We start from the raw sequence: 24968 nt of genomic DNA on the forward strand, positions 1-24968 counted from the left end.
CCAAACAAATAACACTCTTTCTTTTCACACCCTATTAATATCTCATGTATCCTATGCAGTCCAGATTATAGAATTTAAACGGCATAAACACTCCATAAAATTCTCAAAAATACATTAAAAAATTTTGAATTTTAGAATCCAAATAGTACGTGCGAGAAACTAGAGTGGGAAAATCAATACCGAACAAATAAAGGCTTAAATGCTTAATTGGTCCCTTAACTTTATTTCAAGTATCAGTTTTGTCCCATAAGTAATAAAATGTCCTTTTAGGTCCCTTAACTTTATTTAAAGTATGGGTTTGGTCCCTTCAGTTAATTTAATTTAAAAAAACGTTAAATTTAGGGACCAAATTAATACTAATTAAATAAGTTAAGGGATCAAAAAACCCACTTGGGTTGGCCTAGTGGTATTGGCTTGGATCTGAGAGTTTGCTCCTCCTCGTTCGATTCCCTCCGGTGCCAGCTTAGGTGGACTAATTTAGCTTTTTCAAAAAATATAAAAGGTTAAAGGACCAAAAATTAACATTTTTTTATTAATTAAATTAACATAAAAAATCTAACTAATACTTTAAATAAAATTAAGGGACTTAAACCAACCTTTTATTTCTTATTATACTCTAAATAAAGTTAAGTTTTTTTTATTTTTAACTTTTTTTTAAAGTAAAGTTACCCCTGATCTCATTTTCATAGCAAAATCTCTTCTCTTCTCTTCTTTCTCAGTTTCGTAGCTCACTTCCATAGCAAAATCTCCCACTCTCTCTGATTCATTTCAGAAACCAAAACGTTTAACAAAAATGTTGCGGCACATTACAAAAACCGCAGCAAAAAACCACTATTCTTTCATTAGAAATATCACACCAACGATCTCATCTCTAAACTATTCTTCTAAATCTCCATCAAAGCCCACTAAACCCACAAAACCCACTTCCAAAACCCCTGCCACCACCACCGCTGCCACCGCTGACATCTTCTTCGACGAACAAGAACGTCTCCGCAACCTCACCGCCGACGAAAAAAACCCATCACTCAACGTCGGCCCCAATGGCCGACGCCTCTTCACTTCGTCCACTTCCTTATCTAAGCTCACTAACAACGATATCTGCACTTACTTCAACCTCACGTACATGCTCTCTCTTTAAATTCAAGCTTTGTTTTCATTGTGGCATTTTATCGAACAGGTTGTGTGTGTAGTTGAATTTTCAATTTTTAACCTTTTTTTTTGGGTTTTGGGTTTCTGGGTTCGTTTTGTTTTGCAGGAAGGAGGGATTGGATGCTGTCTTGCCTGAAGGGTTGCCGATCGGTATGGAGAAAGAGTTTAAGGATTCTATGAGAACTGCTTTGATGGTTCGTCAGAGCTTTTTGGATCTTCGTGATAATTTTAAACGTGTTGTTGATCCGCGAATGTGGTCGCCTCACGGTAAAGGTGCGGTTTTTGCATTTATACTTTTGAATTAAGTCAAGTTTAGATAAACAACTTAATGAAGTGCGTAAACACTTATCTTATAAGTGCTTATGTATATATTATATGGGAATGTTTGGATTGACTTATTTGAGCTTATCTACTGACATAGGCTTTGCGATATTGTTTGGGAGAACTAATAAAACAGCATATGATACTGTTAGGTAGAAACTAGACTTAGGTGGGTGGGGCATGTAGAGAGAAGACATGTGGATGTTGTATTGTATTTAGGAGAGTAGATTGGTCGGAGGGGAGTCAAATCACTCGAGGTAGGGGAAGACCTAGAAAAACTATTAGAGAAACTATCAAGAAGGATCTAGAGATCAATGAGTTGGAGAAAGACATGTTTTTTTGATAGAAACACGATGTTGTTTGATTCACGTAGCCGACCCCACTTAGTGAGATAAGGCTTGGTTGTTGTACATTTTACGTAAGCTTTTTTCAGCTTATTTTCATAAGTTCTCCGAGATAGCTTAGGAAAACAACTTGTAGCATGTACAACAATTTTATTTTATCTTTTGCTAAAGAAATAACTTTAAGCTTATTCATAAGTGCTTATCATTGTAAGTGCTTGTGTTATAAGTTGCATATAAGTTGTTGATCCAAACAGGGTATATTTCTATAACAAAAGATAAAATAAAGTCAAATTCTTTTCATATATAAGCTATACACTGTTTTTATAAGCTCTACCAAGAAGTCTCACAAGTGCTTATATCAGTTGGCAAACTCAAATAAGCCAATCCAAACAGGCCTTACTCGATTATATTCAATGTTTATGTATACATATTGGCGTGTTTGGAAAATTCATTTTGAGACTCGACTTGAATCTTCTTAAAAAAATTCAGGGGTCAAAGTTAGGAAGCAAGTTGTTTTAGATGGTCCTGTTAGCTGTGGGAAGAGCATTGCGCTTGCAATGCTTGTTCAGTGGGCTAGAGAAGAAGGATGGTTGGTTTTGTATGTTCCTAGCGCAAAAGAATGGACTCATGGAGGATTTTTCTATAAGCATCCGCAAACCGGGCTATGGGATACACCTGTCCAGGCTGAGAATGTCCTCAAAGTAAGATTATGAGTTTTACTATTTTTATCTTTCATTGTGTGTGTTTGTGCGTATGCTATGCTAAATACAATTTTCAGTTGGAAGTTCGGTTTTGAGAAGGTTTCATGAGAAATGAATGAAACAATGTGTTTTCTTGATGATGCTTTGGCAACAACGAATCAATTTATAGAGTTGCATAGGATGGTTGTAAACTGCTTTATTATCGCTGCTCAAGTAGCTGGTTACTCCAGTGTCATTGGGCACCTTCATTACATTTCCATAGTATGTCTAATTGACCTGGTAGTTTACCTATAAGAAATACATTGCCAATGCTTAGAAATGAACTATATTTAGGAAATAAGAAAGAATGAGTGCATTTTTCTTTCATCTCTCTCTTCACTCAACTGCTGTCAGTGTCACGTACTCTCTCTCTTTTTCTGCCTATCTTGGAGAGAATGTTGATTTTCACCGATGCTATGGTTTTGTATACATCATTATATAATGTCATGATTATGCAGGCTAGAGGAATGAATACCCACATGTCATGTAAAATTGTTAGTACCAGGCTACTATATTAGTACAGTGATAAACCTATACGCATATATGCAGCTAGACATATAATGTATAAGAAAGAAATTTTCATAATATGATTTTGAAGAAGGAAAAGGTTATTTTCCTACTTATTTGTATATTTAATTTTTGGCTGTTTACTTATATTGCATGTTAGTGATTATTACGATTTTTATGATTAACAACGTTCTGTTACCAGCGTCCTCAGCTCATTACCCAGAGTAACTTTAAATGTTTTGGATAATTTTCTTCAGGATTTCTTGAAGTACAATGAATCCTACTTAAAAGAACTGCCATGCCAAATATTTGATCCAATCCCATTAGGTGAGGGTGCTGGGGTTGGTTGGTTGAAAGATGTTGATTCAATGGCAATTCCTGAAGGTACAATGTTATATGAGCTGGTGAAGACTGGCATTGAACAAACACATGCAGCTGTTGGAGTGGTAGTTCGTTTGAGGAAAGAGTTATCACTTGTTAAAAACATGCCTGTTCTTATTGCAATTGATCAAGTGAGAAACGTATTCCTTGATGTTAAAATGATGTTCATTCATTAAAATTATCTTTTCTCAAAATTGGGGTATGCTATATTTTTATCTTATTTGCTGTGATTGCCTGTCTCCAGTATAATAACTGGTTTACATTCAGTGAGTATGAGGAGCCTGTTACAATTCGTTCTTGTCGGCCAATACATGCTAAAGAACTTACAATGGTTAGTACATTGCTTCTTTATATTTTAGAATAATGTCACCTATACATTTTTTATCTATAAAAATTCTGTTCTTGAAGATATGCTATATTTTTGTGCGTTCTATTCTTTTTACTGTAAACTTAGTTCTTTGGGAAAGAGAGATTTATTATGTGGCATTTTAATGACTTTCTTAATATTACATAAGTCAACTGTTTGACTTTGGTGGAAACCATTATATGCTTTCTGCTTACTATTGCAGGTGAAGGCTTTTAGGTCAATGATGCATGATGATATGATGGTAGGGGCTTTCTCTCATTCAACAGCTGTAGGAAAGCTTCGTAAAGACTTACCGGATGTACCGGTAGATGCTCGTGCTATGTTTCCTCGATACAGTTTAGAGGAAGCCGAGACCGTTTGTCATTATTATTTAAGGTATGCTTACACAGTCTCTGTTTACCAGGTTGATAGCATTACTTATGGCACAAAATAAAAGTTTCTAGTTCATAGTAAATAGAAAAGACATCATTTAATAAATTAACCAGTCTAATTCTGTATCTGCTTAATTCTTTTTCCTATTTGTAATGTATCATTGTTGAAGATTTCCGATATGCACTTGTAAGTTTATAGTTTTGTCGGTATAGAAGATACATCCGAGATATTTAAGTGTTTCTTCAACAATTGATCAATGGATTAATGTCCTTATATATTTCTATCTTTTTCTAGTCCTTAAGTAGAAGTATTATTTTCGTACATATCTTGAATTACACCTGCTCTTAATATTTGGTCACTAGTAGTATATGGATTTTCTATTTTTTGCTATGATAACTAGGATCTATCATACATTGGTTACAGTTAGAGGAATAAACTACCTATCAAATATCTTTTGAAAGAATATTGCATGTACCTTTTTTTGATTGATACTGTGGTGCATACAAATTCCATACCTTGAAAATTGTGTTTCATATTCCTGATTTTCTTGTGTTTTCATATTTGACAGGCAAAGGCTTATTCGCCGTGAAGCATTCACGGAAGATAATTGGAAGAAAATTTACTTTCTATGCAATGGGAATGGAACAGAAATGAGGGGGTTAGTTCCTTTCATGCGATGACAGACATCAGATGTATTGTTATAAAAAAAATCAACCAATGAGATGTGTTCTGACTGTCATCCATAATAATATTGATTTTTCTTGTTGTCATGAGCTATATTATCATAGGATAGGATAAAATTGGATTACTATTTGTTTGATCCACTAATCTGTTTAATTTTTTTTTAATCTTGTTCGCAAAGGCAGTGTAATGAGTGTTTGATTCAGATTTTGTACACCTAAAAGCTCTATTATAAAAGAAAATTTATGTTTAAAACATTTTTCCTCTCGTTCTCTGCTGCCCTTTACTTGATCAAAATGAATATCTAATTACAATCTCTCCTCCGATAAAAGTAAAACAATTCCCGTCCTCTCTTTTCCTCCGTCGAATTTATGTAACTCTTTAAGATGAGGTACAGGCTGACTTTAGTGTAGCAGCTTATTGTGGCTGTGTTCCAGTGGTAGTGATTACGGAGTGTCTACGCATAGTTGCAGGGATGAAAGTGAGATATATGAGAAGGCAAAAGCTTGGTGGTTGGAGAAGATTGTCTGATGGGATGATGATGTTTATCTATGGCGAAAACGTGGTGTTTGACGAAGACATTTAAAAGTGTGATTCGGTTTGGTCTTGTAGATAGGTTACGAGCAATGTGACTCATGGCTCGATAATGGATTTGGGATGAGGATAGTGTGCTGAAGGTCACAGACCAGCAAGTAGAGGCACTTGCCATAATGGTCAATGTTGGTTAAATATTCTCTGCCTGCGATGTACGATGTTGTTATGGAAAGGATGGTTGTTGATTCATCATGGGAGGAGAAAGATGAAAAACATCTCAACCAAACTGTTTTATAAAACTACTGATTGTTGAGGATGAGAAGTAGGGTTGGGAATAGGCCAGGCCGGCCTACAGAGGCCTACGGCCTGGCCTGTTTAGTTGATAGGCCAAGGCTTAGGCTTTTTAGAAAGTCTGTTTGGTTAAATAGTTCAGTCTTAGGCTTTCAGAAAAGCTTGTTAAGCCTAATAGGCCGGCCTATTAATACTTATTTATTAAAAAAAATATTTTTTTTATATTAAAATAATTGCATACATTACAAATATAAACATTTCTTTATCTATCTATTAGTCCCTTAATAGACTTTGTTGTTATAGGCTTTAATCTAGGTAAAATTTACTTATGGTGAAATAGGCTTTTAAGTAGGCTTTAAGGCCTGTTTAGCCTATTTAGTAGGCCAAATGAACTATTTGATGGCCTTAATGTTAAGTAGGCTTGTAATTAGACTTTCAGGCCAGTCCAGGCTTTTAAATAGGTCAGGCCAGGCCTAGAAAAACGGCCTATGATAGGCCATAGGCCAGGCTCAGGCCTGTAAATTTTTTCGTAGGCCAGGCTCAGGCCTATCAAAGTCTGGCCTGGTCTGGCCTATTCCCACCCCTAATGAGAAGAAAACTTCTCTCAACTGAGAAGAAGAAGAGATAATTTTTCCCTTTTTCTTTCCTTTTTTTTTTTCCCATTAAGGTCAATTTTTGTCTTATACACACAACTCTATCCAACTTACCAAACTATCGCTCATTTTTTCTAGTTATTACAAAACTGCCGCTGTTGATGATGACGGTGGTGGTCAGAGGTGGAGGAGAGAGATGAGAGGATCACACACAAAGAATTGAGAGAAGAGAGAAGAGAGAAATTAAAAGAAAAAGAAACAGAAAGTATGAAAATATAGTGGAGATATGTGACGGTGGTGGTGGCGGCTACCGATGAAGGTGAATGAAAGAAAAGTGTGGACGGTGAATTGGGAGTGACAACAGATGTGAGAGAAAGAGAGAGAGAATTGAGTTTGTACTATTTTAAATTAAAATATGCTAATTAAGGGGTGTACAAGGAGATATTGTCACATAAGGTGGTATACCTGCTCATATTTATACTCCCTTAAAAAAAAAAAAAGTATAACTATATATTGCAATGACTCTGCCAAGTCTTTAAGTTTGAAAAATCTTCAACTGGTATATATACTGAAATCTCTTCTAATATATACTTGTCAGACTATATATGGTAATATCAACATAAATTTTTGCAGCAACCCCAAAATTCAATAGACATATGTAGTAGTGAAAAATATGAATATGGTACCACCAAAATTGACCAGTATCGTGTATTTAAAAATAAAATAAAAATGGTATCTTGCACAGCTAAAACATAAACAATTGGATAAGAATTTTCAAACCCTCCTCATATCCTAAGTCAGAGAACCGAGGCAAAGTCTCATGGTTGTCTAGCTTTATTTTCAAAACACAAATAAGACCCGTTGTTGTTATCATTTAGTGGCATATGTAACAAATATGAAAGCGATGACCACACAAATTTAATCAAGATTTTGTGAAATGATGGAATAAAGGAAGCACATGGCATGACTCATGAAAGAGTGATGGGTGAACGTGGATTTATGGGAATAAATGAAACCAATACTAGGATTAATAATCACTAGGATTGAAATTTAAAAGAACCAAGACACTTACGTATAAATTATACGAGACAGCCAATTGGAATCTAAACCATATATTGAATATAAATAAAGGTTAATAGTGTTTTTCACCCCTGTAATATATGTTATTTTTGGTTTTTGCCTCTATAAAATTTTCGGTTTGATTTGCACACTCGTAAAATTTTTATTTTCCGGAAAACACCCTTAGGCCATTCAAAAACCAAAATTTCTTGAATTTTTTTTTATGAAAATGGCCTATTAAGGGTGTTTTCCGGAAAATAAAAATTTTACGAAGGTGCAAATCAAACCAAAAATTTTACAGGGGCAAAAACCAGAAATGACATATATTACTGGGGTGAAAAACACTATTAACCCTATAAATAAAGAGAAATGATATTTGAACATTCATTTAGTAACAACTTTTGTAACAACTTTCTCTCTCATACTCACATTATTTTTTACTTTATCTCTATTGCTATGGTTTCCGTGTCAATACCATTTTTTTTCAATGTAAAATATGGTTGTCAAATAAATTGTCACCAAATTTGTTGTTCAAATAACACTCCTCATAAATAAAACACTTACCTATATGGAAAACACTTACGTACTAGATTGAAAAAAAACAACTCTGAGAGGAAAACGAGCAAAACAATCATCCATGCAACATGATAAAAAAATTGAAAGGAGGCGTGTTGAAACCACGGTGACGGAGGAACGATAACTCATCGGCAAGATGAGGTCAGTGACTTTCACACCTATCGTGGTCAGTTTTGTTGGAGATCGTGGTGAAATGTGGTTGTTTTCAGATCGTGATGTCGGATTACGATTCATAATAACAGGGTTTTGAGATGTGGTGTAGTTTAGTTTTACCTGTACTTGCAAAAATACAATAATCGTAGTTAGGGTTTGTATTATATTGATCATGCCCTGAGAAGGCTCTAAGAGTTGTATTTATAGTCCCCTATGGATCTGATTTGTGGTTACTTAGTCGATAAGTAACGAGGTTATTTATGTATTTATGGCGCATTCTAGAAGCAGGTTGAGGCGGCACCCTGGGAGGACGCGCCTTTGGCATTAGGGCCCTTCTGGAGGGCGCTAAGGCCTCTAAGAGGGTCTGAAAGCCCTTCTAGAGGTCTTTTAGGTCCTTAGAAATATATTGACGGTCCAGGTACTCTAACTCGAAGAAAGGAGACAGGTTGAAGGAGCTGCAGGAAAAGAAGTCTCTATCAAAATCTCAGTTGCGAAGTCTCTATAAAAATTAGGCCAAATACCTCCCTAGGTCCTTTAAGTTTCATGTTTGTTTCAAATAGGTCCTTTAAGTTTCTAGGGTTTAAGATATGTCCTTTAAGTTTCGAGTTTGTTTCGGATATGTCCTTTAAGTTTCTAAGGTTTTAGATAGGTCTCTAAGTTTCGAGTTTGTTTCAAATAGTTCATTTCTATCAAATCAACTTTGGCTTAACGGAGGTTGATAGAAAGGACTTATCTGAAACAAACTCAAAACTTAAATGACCTATTTGAAACCTTAGAAACTTAAAGGACCTATCCAAAACAAACATCAAACTTAAAGGACCTATCTGAAACCTTAGAAACTTAAAGGATCTATCTGAAACAAACATGGAACTTAAAGGACACAGAGAGGTATTTAGTCTAAAAATTATAATTGAACTAAACAAAAGGAAAGATTTGATGCGAAATCATGATCAGCTTAGAAAAAAAATTGAGTACAAAGAACATGAAATTGAATTACTTGAAGAAAATATGTTGAAGGTTGGTGTATTTGACACAATTCAAACATGAATTCTGCTCTTTACCAAATCAGTTTCGCTCTTTCCCAAAGTAAATATCTATATTGCCCCTGCGTAAATTAAATTACGTTACATGAATTAATTCACGTTAGTTAACTCACATTGAAATTCCAACGTGAGTTAACTCACATTGGTTTTCATGGCTAGTAGGCAATAAATATAAGACATCCTTTGTAACAATATTGCATTAAGCGGCACAATGATATTGCAACAACATTAAAGAGACCTTCCTTCTAAGTAGGCCAGTACCAAACACAGAATAATATCCATCAAATGATAATATATTTATTTAATGGAGTATTAATTAATATGAAATGAAGATAGATGATCAACGGTGACAAACATCGAATGATTTCCAGTTGGTATGCGTGTTCTTGCTGTTGCCCACTAACCATGACATGATTTTATCAAATGATTTCAATCATGTGGTGCCTACTATGAATGAATGCACTACTACTGGCAATGAAAGAAACCAACGTGAGTTAACTCACGTTGGTATTCAATGTGATTTTTTACGCGGCATGAGTTAACTCATGTAAATTTAACACTAGCGTGAGTTAACATGTGTAGGGATATTTTGATCATTTATTTTAGAAATGAGCGAAACCATTTGGATGAAGAGCAGAATTCTTCAAACATAACACCAGAGATTATCCCAGGACAGGCAGGCAGAGGCTTCTTTCGGAGGTATTTCCATATGTCCGTCATACTTCTATGTTTGCGGTCTGTAATTCGGCCCATAAAAACCATGATTGCTGTACATTTTACCATTTGTGTCTTCGCATCTTCAATTGTTATTTACTTTTTCTTCTACTATAGAATTAATACACTTTGTTTCTCTATTTTAATTAATTACGATGAATTAAGCTTGTTTAGAATTAATACACTTTTCTTCTGCTAATGTTTTTTTAGTATTCATTCCAGCCAAAAAGGACCACATTAACAATTGTTAAGCTATCGCTTTCAAAGTAGACATTCTAATACACAAGAGAATATCGTTGCTTGCAAAGATATAAGAATTAAGAAGTGGTAGCTTCACGGTTCACATACTTAAGAATTAAGACCACTCTCTATTTCCCATGACAACGTGAGGGACATTTATGCTAAGCATCATATTTACTCCCTCCGTCCCTTTAATGTAGGTATCCATTATCTTTTTCACATTTCTTAAGAAAAGTTGTCATTATAATTAATGTATCTATTTTGTTTGTTAATATTACGAAATTGTCTTTTGTTTGTACGTGTATTAAATTTGATTTTTCATATTTTAAGAGAAGATAGTAGTACTACCTCCGGTCCTATTTACAAGAGACAATTTACTTTTTAGATACATTAAATAATTTATGTATTTGGTTTAGGTTCTTGACTAGATACATACATTATTCAATGTATCTAAAAAGTCAAATGTCTCTTGTAAATAGGACCGGAGGGAGTATTAATTAGGGGTATGTTTAGGAAAAAATAATAAATGCATCTAATAATTTAAAAAGGGGTTTACATTTGAGGACAAAAATAAAATCAAATGGATGTTTAGATATAGAGACGGATGGAGTAGTTTTTGAAGATTTAGAACTTACTGAAACACTTGGCCTAAGTTTTCTAGAAGATTTTCACAATTTTCACTTTCTCTTTTATAGTTTGTTTTTTTAAAGAAGAAATTATCGTCTGCAAATAGCGAGTGTGTAACTTGTCTGCCCATAAATACTATGAATCATCTATAACCCCATTCTACACAAAACATTAGATCATGCAACTTAAATAGAAACGATTGTGAAACAATGTTGAACGGAAATATATTAGGTCAGTTTGCCGAGACGCAAACATGAAAATTACATATTTAATTTTGTAAAGTTTTAAAAAGTTGCAGCAAACTCTTCTTGGCTTAAGGCACAACGAGAACGTAAACAGCTGTTGGCCGCAATTACTGATCCGTCGGCATTCAAAGCCGCCACAAGTTGGTTGTGCTTTTCGCCACCACCTTGAACATGGAAGCGCACAGAGTGGTTGTTGATTCATGATAATGAGATTGGTTGAAGACTTGAACGGAAAGTAAAACGCTCGAAAATCAAAGAGATAGTGAAACCTTGTGAAAAGTAAAACTGCAACTTTTATTATGCACCGTTAATCTTAAACTGTTGGTTGAATTTGCGACCGTTGAGATTCAATCATCGAATATAAGTCGACCAAACCGTTGGAAAAGTCGTTTTCTCAGTATAATAACAAAATTCTCGAGACACTTTTCTTGGATTCGAAATGCAACAAATTCACATAAACTATCTCGAACACACTTACTGACTTTTGTGGATAACGAACTTGTTATGATCGATATGTTCCTTGTATTGATCCTTGTTGTAGTATGACTGAAAATTTGATGGATGGAGAATATTGGTGTGAGTTTTCTCATCGAATTCGCAACAATCCTCTCCAAATAGAAACAACAACGGGTGCTACAATGGTAAATACTTGTAATGTGTTTGCAAAAAAAAAAAAAAAAAACTTCCTTTTCTTTAACAATGATATCCCTACCATCTTCTAAACTATCAAACTCTCCAACAATCAATACAGTAACTCCGTTGATTTCAAGTACATAATAAGTACAGGAATCAAAACCTCTAGAAACATGAGAAAGTCTTCCATAGATAGAAGCCCAACACATCATATTTGGGCAAAACCAATAAAACCATGACAACTCATAAAAGCTAAAATTTTGTTCTTTTTTATTTTCTAATAAAAAAATAATCTTTCATTGCTTTGGGATCATAACTCATCACTTATCCCGCTCTTCTTTTCTTTGTTTGTCATCATCTCTCATCCATTTTTCCTCCATGGTTTAATTTCAGTAACAAGCTAATTTCACTTGCTGGTCTCCCTTTCAACATCAACTCATTCCCATTTTCTCTATTTTCACTGTTCATCTTGTAAGAACTTCTTTTTTCTTTTTTATTCCTCCATATGTCACTTATTTATTGTGTGAAAATTATTTGTTTTATGATTTTGTAGAGGAAGCTCCATGTTATTAAATAAGTTATACTATTTTTTTAATAAACTTTTTTTTTTCATCTAAAGATGGTTGTAACTTTTTAATGCCTTTACATGTAGTTACTTTATCAATTTAAATTATCATTATCAAATTTGTATGTAGATAATTTATTTTGAAAGTTGTTTTGGTTTTGGATAGAACATGTTATTATGGATCAAATTAAAACGGCACTACAGAGGCATTTTTAATATACATGTTATTTATGTTCAATTAAATGATGACTTTGGTTTGTTTATGTTTGTTATCACTCAATGACTCACTTGCATCTATAATTATTTGTAGAATAAATATGCAGGATTCTGAATGTCAAGCAGTTGAAATTGACAAGCCCAAATATATTTTTCTTGGTCAAGTTGTGCGTAGCAAGGATGAAGCTTATAATTTATACTAAGAACATGGCTTCAAGATGGGTTTTAGTGTAAGAAAAGGGAAGGAATTGTACTATGATAATGATAAAAAGAACACACGTTTGAAAGATTATTATTGTTTCAAACAAGGGTTTAAGAACAATGAACCAGAAGGAGAAATCGTAGGTGAAGTTGCTTATCAAAGGGCTGATTCAAGGACAAATTATAAAGCAATGGTGCGATTTAATGTTAGCAAGGATGGAGAATGGTGAATTACTAAGTTGATAATGGATCACAACTATGCTTTGGTGCCGCTCGAGCAAAGACATTTGTTACACTCTATGAGAAAAGTATCAGAAACCAAAAGAGGTCTCATAAAGTCTATGGTGAACGCTGGCATACGAAAGTTACTAATATTTGGAGTTATTTAGGAGAAGAAGTTGGTGGGTTTGATAAGCTTGGCATGACAACGAAAGATGTGCATAATTTTGTCTACACTTGCAAAATTGTTTGTAAACCAGGAGACATAGAAAATGATGATTTTAGAGTGAAGTCATGCCAAAATTAACATTTTATTTATCATTCTTTTATTTAATTAAAAGGTTTTTTTTTTTGCATAGAATAAGCAGTAATTAAAGCACCCACTATTATAGATTTCTCCAAATCTTATTAATGAGCAAATCTTGAAAATTGATTTTCTTTTTCCTTCTCTCCTTGTTACTGTTTTTTCACGTATTATTCCTGTTCCTTTTTTTACGTTTTATTCTTGTTCATCTGTTAATGATTTTTTTTTCTTCCTTTTTTCTTGATATGTTTTGGCAGTCTTGGAGTCTAGTTTTGATTCTATTATCAATTTGAACACCGTCATTTTGAATTTGGCTATATTGTTGTCAATTTGAATAGCATAGTTTTGAACACCGTTGTTTTGAATTTGATTATATTGTTGTCAATTTAAACACCATCATTTTGAACACTATCATATTGAATTTGGTTATATTGCTCTCAATTTGAGGAATTTGGTTATATTATGTGAAAAAAATGTGTTTCACCGTAAAAAAGAAAACCACACCGCTTAATTGTAGCAATAGTGAAAGAAAGAAAAAATGGCAGCAGCAATATTATCAGGAACTTACGTGCAGGAACAAGAGAAAATTAAATACGCAGCAAGTTAAATGAATTGGAATGTAACAATGGAAAAAAAAAAAGAACAAGAATAAAAACAAACGTGAAGAGGTAGTAACAGATGAGAGAAGAAAAAAAAATCAATTTTCAAGATTTGGTCATTAATAAAATTTGGAAAAACCTATAATAGTGGGTGCATTAATTACTTAATTACTGCTTATCCTGTGCAAGGTTAGAAAAACCTAATTAAAACAGGCGTTACACTAATACTAATACTCATAGTTTTAAAACTCGGCTCGGACATTGACTCGGCAAGGGTACTGAGTCACTGGGTCAATGGTTGAACTATTGGATCATTGATCGAACTGTATGACTAAACCGGATCAACTCGGTTGGATAACTCGGTCTTGAGATTAAATTTATATAGCTATTTAACCGGATTGAATCGGTGACTCGGTCACTTTTTTTTTTTTTTTTTTTTTTTTTTTTTTTTTTTGTAGATAGACGAAATGACAAAACCATTATAAACTCACACACACAAGTGGAGGTACCGGGGTTCGAACTCTGGTCATGGCATCCGGCTTAACAATTTCGGCACTTTGCCAGTTGAGCTAGGACTTCTGGATGTGACTCGGTCACTTTAAATACGAAAATAATGACACATGTAAAATAAAAATAAATATCCAACAATAATAATTTTATCGGTTAATTGTTCAAATTCGAAACATAGACATAACTCAAAATTTGAGTCATGACCTAGTGTTTGTGAGAATGACCTAGTGGTTTTTGTTGTCTTGGTGGAATGTTTTTTTTAAATAAAAAATTACAATGTTTTTTTAATGAAAATATATGAACAATTTGTAGTAAAAAAAGAATTGAAACATACATGAAGAGTGTACCACCAGCTTCAATTCTTTCAAAATAAAAACGTGTACCAGATTTAAAAAAAATAACGTAAAAAAAAAAAGGCTGGTGGAATATACTATATGGCTTTTGAACCTGAATGTGTTGAATATAAAAAATAGAAAGTAGAATTAAACACAAATCTACAAGTGGTGAGTTGGCTAATTCTTAAATCTAATTCCTTTGCCTTGTTGTTGATCCTGTGCAAATTATCACAATTTTTTGAAAGTTAATTTGGATGCGCGGTCAAAGGCTGTTGACTCGTCCGGTTCACACAAACTCACCGGGTCACCGATTTTTCCCAAGTTTAGCCGGTTTTCACCGATTCTCACCGGTTTAACTGCATAGCCGATCCATCATGCAGACCGAACCGGATACCCCACCGATTCTTGGTTGGACCGGTCCGAGCCGGTTTTTAAAACTATGTTAATACTAGTTACTACTAATAATTAACTTTGTCAGCAAACACTAATATTTAAACTCTCTTTCTCATCCTTGTGAGTTTAACTCAGTTGGTAAGAGTAATGCATCATTTAGAACATTTCCAATTCTTTGATGTTCATAATAGTGTTAACATTTAATATAGCGCTAACAAATCTTTTTCTAAAATATTTTGAATCCTAATCTTTTTTTTAGAGGATTTAAATTCTAATCTTTAACAATATTTTTTGATCACGTTTGTTATTAATCTTTTTTTTTAGAGGATTTAAAGTCCAATATTTAACATTATTTTTTGCTCATGTTTGTTGTTAATATTTTTTTTGAGGATTGAAGCTCCAATTTTTAACATTATTTTTTGCTCATGTTTGTTACATTATTCTAATCTACTTGTTACATGTGTTATTTGTATTTAAAATTAATAGTATTTTTGGAAAGAAAAATCCAACCAAAAAATATTAATAGGGATAATTTTCTTTATATAAATTTATCTGTTTTTACTTTTATGATTAAAAAGTGTAACAAACTAAACAAACTAAAAGAATATATTTATACTTATTTTTTTATTATCTCAATTATACCCTTAAATAATATTTTCTATAACAAAAGTTTCAGCAATTTGGGTAATTTGGAGGGTTACCTATGGGCCAGCCCGTGTTATTTATTATGTTGGTTGAAAACAAAACAATATAAATATCAAATATCAACGAAAGAAACACAATCGATTGGATTCATCCATCGTTCACTTATTAATCGAATCGAATGGGCGAAGAAAGAATGGGATCGAGAAAAAGAATTGCAGGAGGTGGAGGTTTACCCGATGATTGCTGGGAATACGTGTTATCGAAAATCGTGAACAAAGAGAACCTTAGCGTCGACGAGCGTAACAATTATTTAGAGACTCTATCACTTGTATCAAAACAATTCCTCTCAGTCTCAAACCGATTCTTGTATTCCTTCAAATTAATCTACAATCAAAATCTCTATCGACCCTTTCAAAGGTTCCAAAATCTCACATCCCTCGACCTCTCCAGCTTCCGCGGTGACCTAAACGCTCTTCTCTCTCGAATCCCCGCTTCTATTACTCTCACATCCCTCAACCTCTCCAACCACACCACCTTCCCCGTCTTAGGGTTGCAAACTCTTCTCAAAAAGACTACTACTAAATCCACCTTGACCTCTCTCACATGTTCCAATATGGCTTCTCTATGCCACACTCACATATCCTTGATCGCAGATTCATTCCCCTTCCTCCAACAATTGGATATCAGTTTCCCTAAAACAATATCTGGTAATGCTCATGCTTATTACAATGCTCTACAGCTTCTTACTCAAAAGCTTTCAAAACTCCGCAATGTTAATCTCTCTGGTCATTCCTACTTTAATGACTCTTTGTTTTTTCAACTATGTGTCAACTGTAAGTTTCTACAACAAGTTTTTATGTTCGATTGCCAATTCCTAACACATGATGGTATTGCTTCTGCAATCTACCAGAGACCCACTTTGAATTCTTTCTCTGTTAGTAATTTTCAGGAAGCAAATGGATTCAATAAAATTACTCCATACTTCGTTGATTCATTCGGGACTTTGAAGGGATTAACTTGTCTTGATTTCTCTTTCTCACGTATTTCTGATCTCATGCTTTGCTCTTTAGCACTTGAATCTCTTCCTCTAAACAAACTCGTTCTCCATGGTTGTTTGGATTATACATATTATGGTATCTATTATCTACTATCAAGGTCTCGTTTTCTACAGCATCTAGATCTTCAATTTGCAACTTTTTTGAATGATCAGGGTATCACTGACTTGTCTGTTTATCTTGCTGATTTGGTGTCTATAAACCTCAGCGGTTGTCACCAGCTCACCAACTCAGCCTTCTTTGCACTCCTTAGGAACTGTCCTTTGCTCACAGAGATCAGAATGGAGTCAGCAGATATTGGAAAAAGTCTGTCAGTGGATTTGGATTTGGATTTTGTATACAATCAAGTGAAGTCTCTCTATTTGGCTGACAATCCACGTTTGAAAGATGAAGATATTAACATGTTTGCTTTAATGTTCCCTAACATGCAACTTCTTGATGTGCATCGTTGCAATTCCATATCTCAAATAGGTATTGATACAGTCTTAAAGAGATGTCCTAACATTAGGCATTTGAACCTTGCTTTCTGCTCACAGGCTAATTCATTTTCCATCAAACATGAAGCATCCAAACTGGAGGTCTTGAACTTGTCACATACAAGAATTGATAATACAACACTTTATGTAATCTCAAAGATTTTCCCCTGCCTTCTTCAACTTGACCTGGAACATTGTCATCTTGTCACAGAGAAAGGGGTTAGGCTAGTGGTAGAAAAATGCACATACCTAAGAGAGATTAATCTGGGATCTTGTCGTAGAGTTTCTGCTAATGTTATTTCCTGGATGATATTTTCAAGGCCATCACTGAGAAAAATTACAGCTCCGCCTCATTTTCGTCCCCGTGACTGTGATAGGAAACTCCTCTCTGGGCGATGTCTTGTTTGCTAGTTATTCTAGAAGTGCTTGTGTTCTGTTTTAGCGTGAGTTTTTTATGTTTCAGATGTTACTTCTCTTAGATTTTTTTTTTCTTTTGTTGAAAATGCAAGTGAACTTCCATTTGTTTTTACTTGTCTGCTCCCATGAATGAATGAATATACATTTCATTGTTATTATTTTATTGAAATAAAATACTCTGATTTTGTTGCTGCATAGAATGTGAACATTTCTTTTCTTTTGACGTGCTAAATTAAATTGTTGTAGGCCTCATTCCTATTTGGCAGAGCTTTGAAATCTATATTGTGGGAGGGATATAACATTTGATCCCTACAGTAGAAAAGCCTATTCTAATTAGAGTGGTTTATCACAGTGTAAGTATATATATATTATTGTCACATGAAGTCATGCTTTCCTTTACCTTCAAGTTAGCTATACTCTATAATATGTTTTGCTTTATATAACAACATTGGTGTTTGCTTGATTTCAGCGTCGTTTTCATCACATTGTTTGGTATCAGCACAAATCTATGGATGGCAATGTCAACATTCAACATAATTGGCCTTGCTAGAGTCAGTGAGTTTCCCTCTGATTTTTGACCTATTATTAAAAACTAAAAAATGTTATTTGGGGCTGAACTCATAATGTGCCTGAAAATGAGATTGATAAATGAAATGTAAAACTTTTTTTTGAAGAAGAAAAATCACATGTAAAAATTTAAATGACAAAAGTGGTAAAAAAAATTATTTTATAAGATGTTGTAGGGAATATAGGGTAAAAAAAGTTAAATGAAATTGATTCTTGATTAAAAGAGAGTTGATCAATAAATTTGTGTAAAAATCAAGTATAGAACCAAAAGCTACAGATCCTAACTTAGAAACAATTCTTGAGGTAAAGTCAATTTTATTTGAAAACTACCAAACATGCCAGAATCAATTATACCTGCAATATTATCAATTTTCACCCATTTTGACGGGATAAAAACAAAGTCATTATCATTTTGATCCTGACAAAACAATTGGCTCCACCAGATTTGTGCCAACTCTTCATTCATGCTCTCCACCGTGGATGAATCACGTGAAGAGAGATCAGATAAAAGAAATCAGTTGATCATTCTCCACTTCATTCTTGTTCAGAGGCAGCAATCATGAAGAAGATGGTGCGTACAAATTTGCATAGTCTTGAACGCCGGGAAGTCCTTATTACTTAGAATTGTATCTAGAAAGAAAGATATTGGATTTCAAGAATCCCTACATTCTTGGTGTTACTGCTGCTACTGGTCTCGTCTTTTGTTAGGATACTGGTAGGTACGTACTATGCCTCTTCTCAAATTTCATGAAGCATTTGAAGCAATTGTGCTTCTGTGGTTTGACTATGCGTGGAACTGTTATTTGCTGTGATGCAGGTGTTATATCAGGGGCTCTATGTATATTAAAGATGATTTTGACGATGTCAAGAGAAGTAGCTTCCTTCAGGTACAAGCGTTTCTGCGTTATTGAATGTTGTAGGATTAAGAATGCATGAATTCTAATTTATAGGGAGATGATTAACTTATTGTGCATCACTATTAAAGTAATCCATCAATACACCCATAATTTTAACAGTTGCATAGGAATTTATCTACGCTATCCAAGAATGCAGCTGTTAAAACTACGAGTGCATCGGTGGATCACTTTAATTTTCGGCTAAATACATCTTTTAGTCCTTTAAGTTCAACAAAAATACCGGCTTAGTCCTTTAAGTTTTTTAAGTTTCAAATAGGTCCTTTAAGTTGTTAATTTAATACACCTATTTGAAGTTTTTAAGTTTCAAATAGGTCCTTAAAAGAGTAGCAGTGTATTAAATTAACAACTAAAAGGACCTGTTTGAAACTTAAAAACCTTAAAGGACTAAGCCGTTATTTTTGTTGAACTTAAAGGACCAAAAGATGTATTTGGCCTTAATTTTTAAAAAGTGGTATGCTGTATTTGCCAGTACGATTCATATGTTTATTGCCTTTTCCGTTTTCCTGTTTCTTCTATCCTTTTCATTTTTTGTATACCAATGTGGGGGTTTAGGAGTTGGATTTTATATCCATCAAGAGTGTGAAACATAACTATCTAACCGGATAAACCAAACTTGCTGCTTGTAAATCTCATTTAGCATACATGTTCACATATTGCCTTCTCTAGAATTAAGATTGTTTTACATCTTTATGTTTCCAGGAAACTATTGTAAGCATGGCACTGGTTGGTGGTGCAATTATTCGAGCAGCAACAGGTGGCTGAATTAATGACGTTCTCGGACGTAAGAAGGCCACACTTAGTGCTGATGTTGTTTTCACTCTTGGATCAGTTGTTATGACTGCCGCGCCAGATGCATATATTCTCATACTTGGCCGTCTTCTTGTTGGCATTGGTGTGGGTGTAACTTCTGTCACTGCTCCTGTATATATCATAGAATGCGCACAATCATAAATAAGGGGTTCATTAGTTAGCACAAATGTGTTTATGATAGCTGGTGGATAGTTTCTTTCTCACTCGTAAATCTTGCCTTTACCGAGGTTAGGCCTATATTTCTTTGCTCTCTTTAAATCTCCTGGAGTCCTAATCATGCTCAATGTAGCCATGTTCGAGTTTGTAAGTAGGGCAAATATTTTCCCAAAACGAGTTATAATTTGGGATGGAAGGAGTAGTTTGTAGCAAGGTTGTTAAGAGCCCGATCTAGATCGTGAGATCTTAAGATCTTGCGCGTTTTTCTCTCTCCACCGTGCCGGAGCGGCACGAAAATTGTTGAAGAGGCCGGAGCGGTGAGCGCGCAGAGGAAGATCTTGAAATCGTAGGAGCAGCGCTTTATCCCGTGCTGGTTTCACACGTTCTTAACCCGGCTGACCCGGAACAACCCGCACCTTTACAGCCTAGTTTCACACGTTTTGACTTGGAATTCTATCCGTTTTTTATCGCAAGAGAAGGAATAGATTGAGCGTACACTTATTTTGGGACTCGGTGGGTTTTTTAATTGAGATTTCTCCTCAATTTGGGAATTTCTCATCCTATTTTTGGGACTCGTATTTATTTTTTATTTTTTTGGTTTCAAGGTATTTTTTTATTCATTCCATTCTTCCAATCAATAAAAAATTCCATGGTTGGTGGGAATTAATAAAAAATTCTATAATTTATGTTTTGGACTTTGGTCAAACTCTCATCTTTATGATTGAATTAACTAAAAAATGATGGTAAAGTTATTTTTCTTAGTTATTCCTATAATTTTGTGTTTGGTGAGATCTTACGATCCGAGTTACGATCCTACTATTTGCGCTTTTTTTACACCCAAACGATCTTTGGTTGAATCCCAAGTTTGACAACCATTTGTAGGAATGTGTCTGGGTATGTTTCCTTTGATTATTTCTTAGAAGTTTAAAGAGGTTAATATATATATGTAGACTTCCCAAAAGGTCAGAAAAGGCAAAAAAATAAAAATTTAGACTTCCCAAAAGGTCAGAAAAGGCAAAAGAATAAATCAGATATTTTGTGGTTATCTTTATGATTTTTGTTATGTGAGGTTGAAAGTGATATATTGACAGGATGTATCAAAATGTCATAAATGATCTTTTGGAACTATTCATGTGTTTATGATTTGTACCAATTCGTTACAATTTGTTATTAGGGTATCATTGATAACTAAATAATGATTTTTTTAATACATCTTTAAAATAATGATTGTATAGCATAGCATCCACATTTTTACTGTTTCATGTATTTGATTTGTATTGAATCTAGCCACTCTGAAATTATCAACAATCAATTCTTATTATGTTGATTCAGATTTTTAGGTTTCTTGTTATACCTCGATCCGTGGTATCATATTTAAAACATGATTAGCATTTGGAATTAAGAGTAATTGAACAAATCACTATTATTGTATTGTCTTATTTAGATTTAGAATAAGACAATACAATAAAACCATGTAGTTAGTGTAGTAGAATTTGAACAAATCACTATTTAATGCAATTTGTGATTGACAACACTATTGATAAAAGTGTAGCGTGTGAGATTCCTTTGGGCATATTGAATTTCAACCTCACTACATTTATGTATGGAAGCTTCTGGACCCTCACTACATCATTTGCTATAATCTTCTCTAGTATATGAATTTCAAAATATAGTATGTTTTCATACCTTTTGTTTCTTATGAAAGTTTTGAAAACTTGATTTCTGCCGTGGGAAGAAGCACACTATATACCTCTAGCATCCTTGTCCGCGAACCTAGATCCTCCCATGGAACATAACAAGCATGTCAGTACTTGATTTACAACTCGTCCGGTCGATTTAATAATTTAGGATCCGTCCTGTGTCCAATTTCTTCAAATGCACAATTTGTGTTTTCTCACTGTGAAATATACTCCCTCCGTTTCAAAATACATGTCCAAGTCAACCACTTCACATATGCCAATGCATAATTTTGACTGTTAATATCTTTAATTTTCTAAAGTAAAAAATTATAAAAATTTAATATTTTGAAAATATTTGTCGAGACAAATCAAACAACATCTTACATGCTAATATTTGTATTTATATATTAGTTAAAAAGTTTGGTCAAAGTAAGTCAAGTGAATAGTGCACATTGCAAAAATTGGACATGTATTTTGAAACGGAGGGAGTATTTAATTTCTTGTTGTTGATATCAATTAAATATTTTCATTTTATTTGGGATGCATTTAATTCAACTTAGTGTGCATTTTGATATCGAAACTTAAGATAATAGTATTATTGCTAATTGTTTAAGTTGCCTCCACAGTTTTCTTGTCTGTAGGGAACCTGAAAATTCATATTTCTTTGACTTTGGTTCTGTTGGATAACTACTTTAATAATCTTGAAATATATTTGACCTGCTGAAAACAGTAAACATGTTTTCAGGGTTTTGGAATTTTCAAGAGCCTAGAAGGTGAAAGAAACTTCGACACTGTCAGGTTTTTAAAACAAGTCGATGAACAGACTGCTGCTAGGTATGAAAATGCACATGACATTTTGAAAAATGATACTCCTACTGCAGTACCTAAGGCTATGTTTGGATTGATGGAGAGTGATGGAATGGAATGGAGTGGGATGGAACCATGTTCCATTGTTTGGTTTTGTAAAAAAGGAATGGAATGGAATGGAGTGTGATGGAACCCATTCCATCCAATACCACTCATTCTTCCAATTTTTCATTCCATCCAATTTGGGGTGTATCCAATGGAATGAAACACATTAATAATTTTATTACAAATTTTATCCCTGCATTTTCTATTTCACTTCTTGCGTGTGTGCAAGTTGCATTTTTTTTTCTTCCTGTTTCTCTCTCCTACAACTCTCTCTCTAATTAGTATTTTAGGTCACTTATCTACAGTTTTTTTCTTCCAGAAAACCTAACGCCTTCCATGGCCTAGTAGTTATTTAATGTTCCTCGTTGTGACACCACAAAGTTCCACAATTTGCAGAAAATAAAATCCAATCCATATAGTAGTCATATAACAAACTTACTCCTTACTATGCGCTTCTAATCCTTTCTATGAACTGAGCCATCAACCATTATTATTATATTGGTTTAATTAAATAATATCTGAACCATTGGAGAAAATTATGCTTCAAGTTGTGTTTCATCATTAGAGGTAGATAATAAAACATCCATGTTTTAATTTGCAGCGAATTCATATTCTGGATGCATCACTCTTATATGTGAAGCATTTTTATTAAATTAGGTGTAATACATTTTTTTGATGTGAAGCAATTGTGAAGCATTTTTAATTTTTTAAATAAAGGTTAAAATTGGAATAAAAAATTATAATACATTCCATTTCGTCAACTTTCCAAACAATGGAGCGGAAAGTTAGCTCCCTTCCATCGTGAAATATCCAAATGATGGAATGTAATCTCTATTCCATTCCGTTCCATTCAACTCCGTTCCATTCCTTTCCGCTCCGTTAGTTTTAAGTTATCTAAATAGAGCCTAAAGATGCATCTGGAAACAATAATATTCCCGGGGTGAACAATTCATAGTTGAATTTAATGATAACAGTCCTAGCCCTATCTATGCTTGATTCCCTTGTTTTCAATGCAATATTTAAACTTTTCACTTCATTTGTCTTTTTTTTTTTTGGTACAAAAGAGGGCAAAGCCCAACTTCATCTGTTTCTTTAATAAACAGAAGTGATTTTTGTTGGTGTCCCTCACTGTGTAACACGAGAGCATTGTAATCTCATTATTATGAGTATTATGTGGTTTCCACCGCAATGCAGTGAAAGAACATTTCTGATAAAACTTACTTTTGACAATATCTTATAGCTTAATGGGATTTTATTTCCTTAGGTTGAGGGACGCGAGCTTGACTTTAGTGAATGTGGAACGCCCAGAAAGGGTGATAGCAACAAATCTTCAGATAGTCAGCTATGAGCTTCTCCAATGCTTCTTCACATTTGTTGAAAGATTGTAGATAGTCGTTTGTTAGTTTGTCGCAAACACGCTTCAGTTGTTATAATTAGAGTCGTTGTTGTCAACCTTTGTTACATTGGTCGGTTATTCTTCTTGGAAAGCTTCAACTTGTCTTTGTTTCTTTCATCGTATCCAAATGTAAGAATTTTTTTTATTGGTATAAAATGTAAGGCTTGGAGGCTGAAGGTTCATATCGTGAGGATCCGGGAGGTACCAACGTTCTGAAGCCTGACCAGAGACGAATTCCACAGGAATGGGGTTTTCGTTGATGAGAAGGTAAATATCTTTTTCAGTTTTGTTTGGTTCCTTATTATTTCAATGTTATGATGACATGTATTGTTGTAGATTCTGAATAAGGATGAAGTTCATGTTATTTCAGTTTTTTTTTTTTTGCACAGTTCTAATTTTAAAACTTCAATTGGCTACAAGGGATGAAATGTCAAAACAAAGACAAGCTTACAGAAATTAGCGTACAAAATGGTAAATCTATAAGTGCTAGTGTTTTAGTTAACTGGGACATCTTATCTTCAGGATCAAATGTCATCAAGAACAACTTGAGATATGCCTTTTCCTCTAGCAAGCCACTTCAAAGAAATCTTCCCTCCTCCTCCCAAATCCATCTTGAACCACAAGTTTTCCAAGAAGTATGAAAATTACAATGCGGCTATGAGATCAATGATGATGATACTGTTTGTATGTTCTTAGATTTTATAATCCGAAATCTCATGAATTTTAGGGTAGGAAAAGCGAAGCCCTAAAATTGCATTGCGGGCCTTATTGGTCATCTTTTGCAACTCGATAATATCTCTCTGCATGGTGTTGCTGACCAATTAGTTGAGCAAAACACTTGTCAGGAGTAATTAAAAGGGTTAAATATGTTTTTAGTCTTTACATTTTGAGTCTGAAGAATAGTTCCTGCATTTTATTAAATGTTTTTAAAATCCTTACATTTTATCTCCGTTATCACAATTAGTCTATGTTGTTAATTCTCTAACGGAATACTGATGTGGCAGTTAGTGGGTCTCAATTATTTTA

At 34.0% G+C, this 24968-nt stretch overlaps 2 protein-coding genes across 9 annotated transcripts; both read left to right on the forward strand.

Moving 5' to 3' along the window:
* Window positions 1–683: 683 nt before the first annotated feature.
* LOC11409257 (28S ribosomal protein S29, mitochondrial) lies at window positions 684–5029 on the forward strand. The gene is made up of 7 exons (XM_003599244.4): window positions 684–1119; window positions 1256–1422; window positions 2304–2515; window positions 3319–3573; window positions 3687–3773; window positions 4012–4184; window positions 4750–5029. Exons 1-7 carry the CDS (start codon window positions 794–796, stop codon window positions 4859–4861), a joined length of 1332 nt encoding a protein of 443 aa, XP_003599292.2. The 5' UTR covers window positions 684–793; the 3' UTR covers window positions 4862–5029.
* A 10654-nt stretch (window positions 5030–15683) lies between these two features.
* LOC25490992 (F-box/LRR-repeat protein 4) lies at window positions 15684–22756 on the forward strand. 8 transcript variants are annotated; one of them, XR_005645140.1, is made up of 8 exons: window positions 15684–16264; window positions 16821–17531; window positions 17752–17858; window positions 17975–18060; window positions 18516–18787; window positions 18890–18959; window positions 19689–20026; window positions 22380–22756. XR_005645140.1 is itself a non-coding variant. In XM_039831320.1 (8 exons), the coding sequence occupies exons 1-2, from the start codon at window positions 15736–15738 to the stop codon at window positions 17151–17153; spliced, it is 1353 nt and encodes a 450-aa protein (XP_039687254.1). In that variant the 5' UTR covers window positions 15684–15735; the 3' UTR covers window positions 17154–17531; window positions 17752–17858; window positions 17975–18060; window positions 18516–18787; window positions 18890–18959; window positions 19689–20026; window positions 22380–22756. The 8 variants fall into 8 exon arrangements, 7 of the variants coding, with proteins under 7 accessions (XP_039687254.1, XP_039687252.1, XP_039687253.1 ...); XM_039831320.1 differs by having other exon boundaries at window positions 15684–17083; window positions 17149–17531; XM_039831318.1 differs by having other exon boundaries at window positions 15684–17083; window positions 17177–17531.
* Window positions 22757–24968: the final 2212 nt, after the last annotated feature.

The sequence above is a fragment of the Medicago truncatula genome, chromosome 3 (assembly GCF_003473485.1).
Source record: "Medicago truncatula cultivar Jemalong A17 chromosome 3, MtrunA17r5.0-ANR, whole genome shotgun sequence".
Lineage (NCBI taxonomy): Eukaryota > Viridiplantae > Streptophyta > Magnoliopsida > Fabales > Fabaceae > Medicago > Medicago truncatula.

Excerpts from the sequence above, each read along its gene's own strand:
- LOC11409257 (XM_003599244.4), top strand. The coding sequence starts at position 794 with ATGTTGCGGCACATTACAAAAACCGCAGCAAAAAACCACTATTCTTTC. Across the intron at positions 3,574-3,686 it reads TTCTTATTGCAATTGATCAA|TATAATAACTGGTTTACATT; the intron begins GTGAGAAACGTA and ends GCCTGTCTCCAG. Across the intron at positions 4,185-4,749 it reads GTTTGTCATTATTATTTAAG|GCAAAGGCTTATTCGCCGTG; the intron begins GTATGCTTACAC and ends CATATTTGACAG.
- LOC25490992 (XM_013604904.3), top strand. The coding sequence starts at position 15,736 with ATGGGCGAAGAAAGAATGGGATCGAGAAAAAGAATTGCAGGAGGTGGA.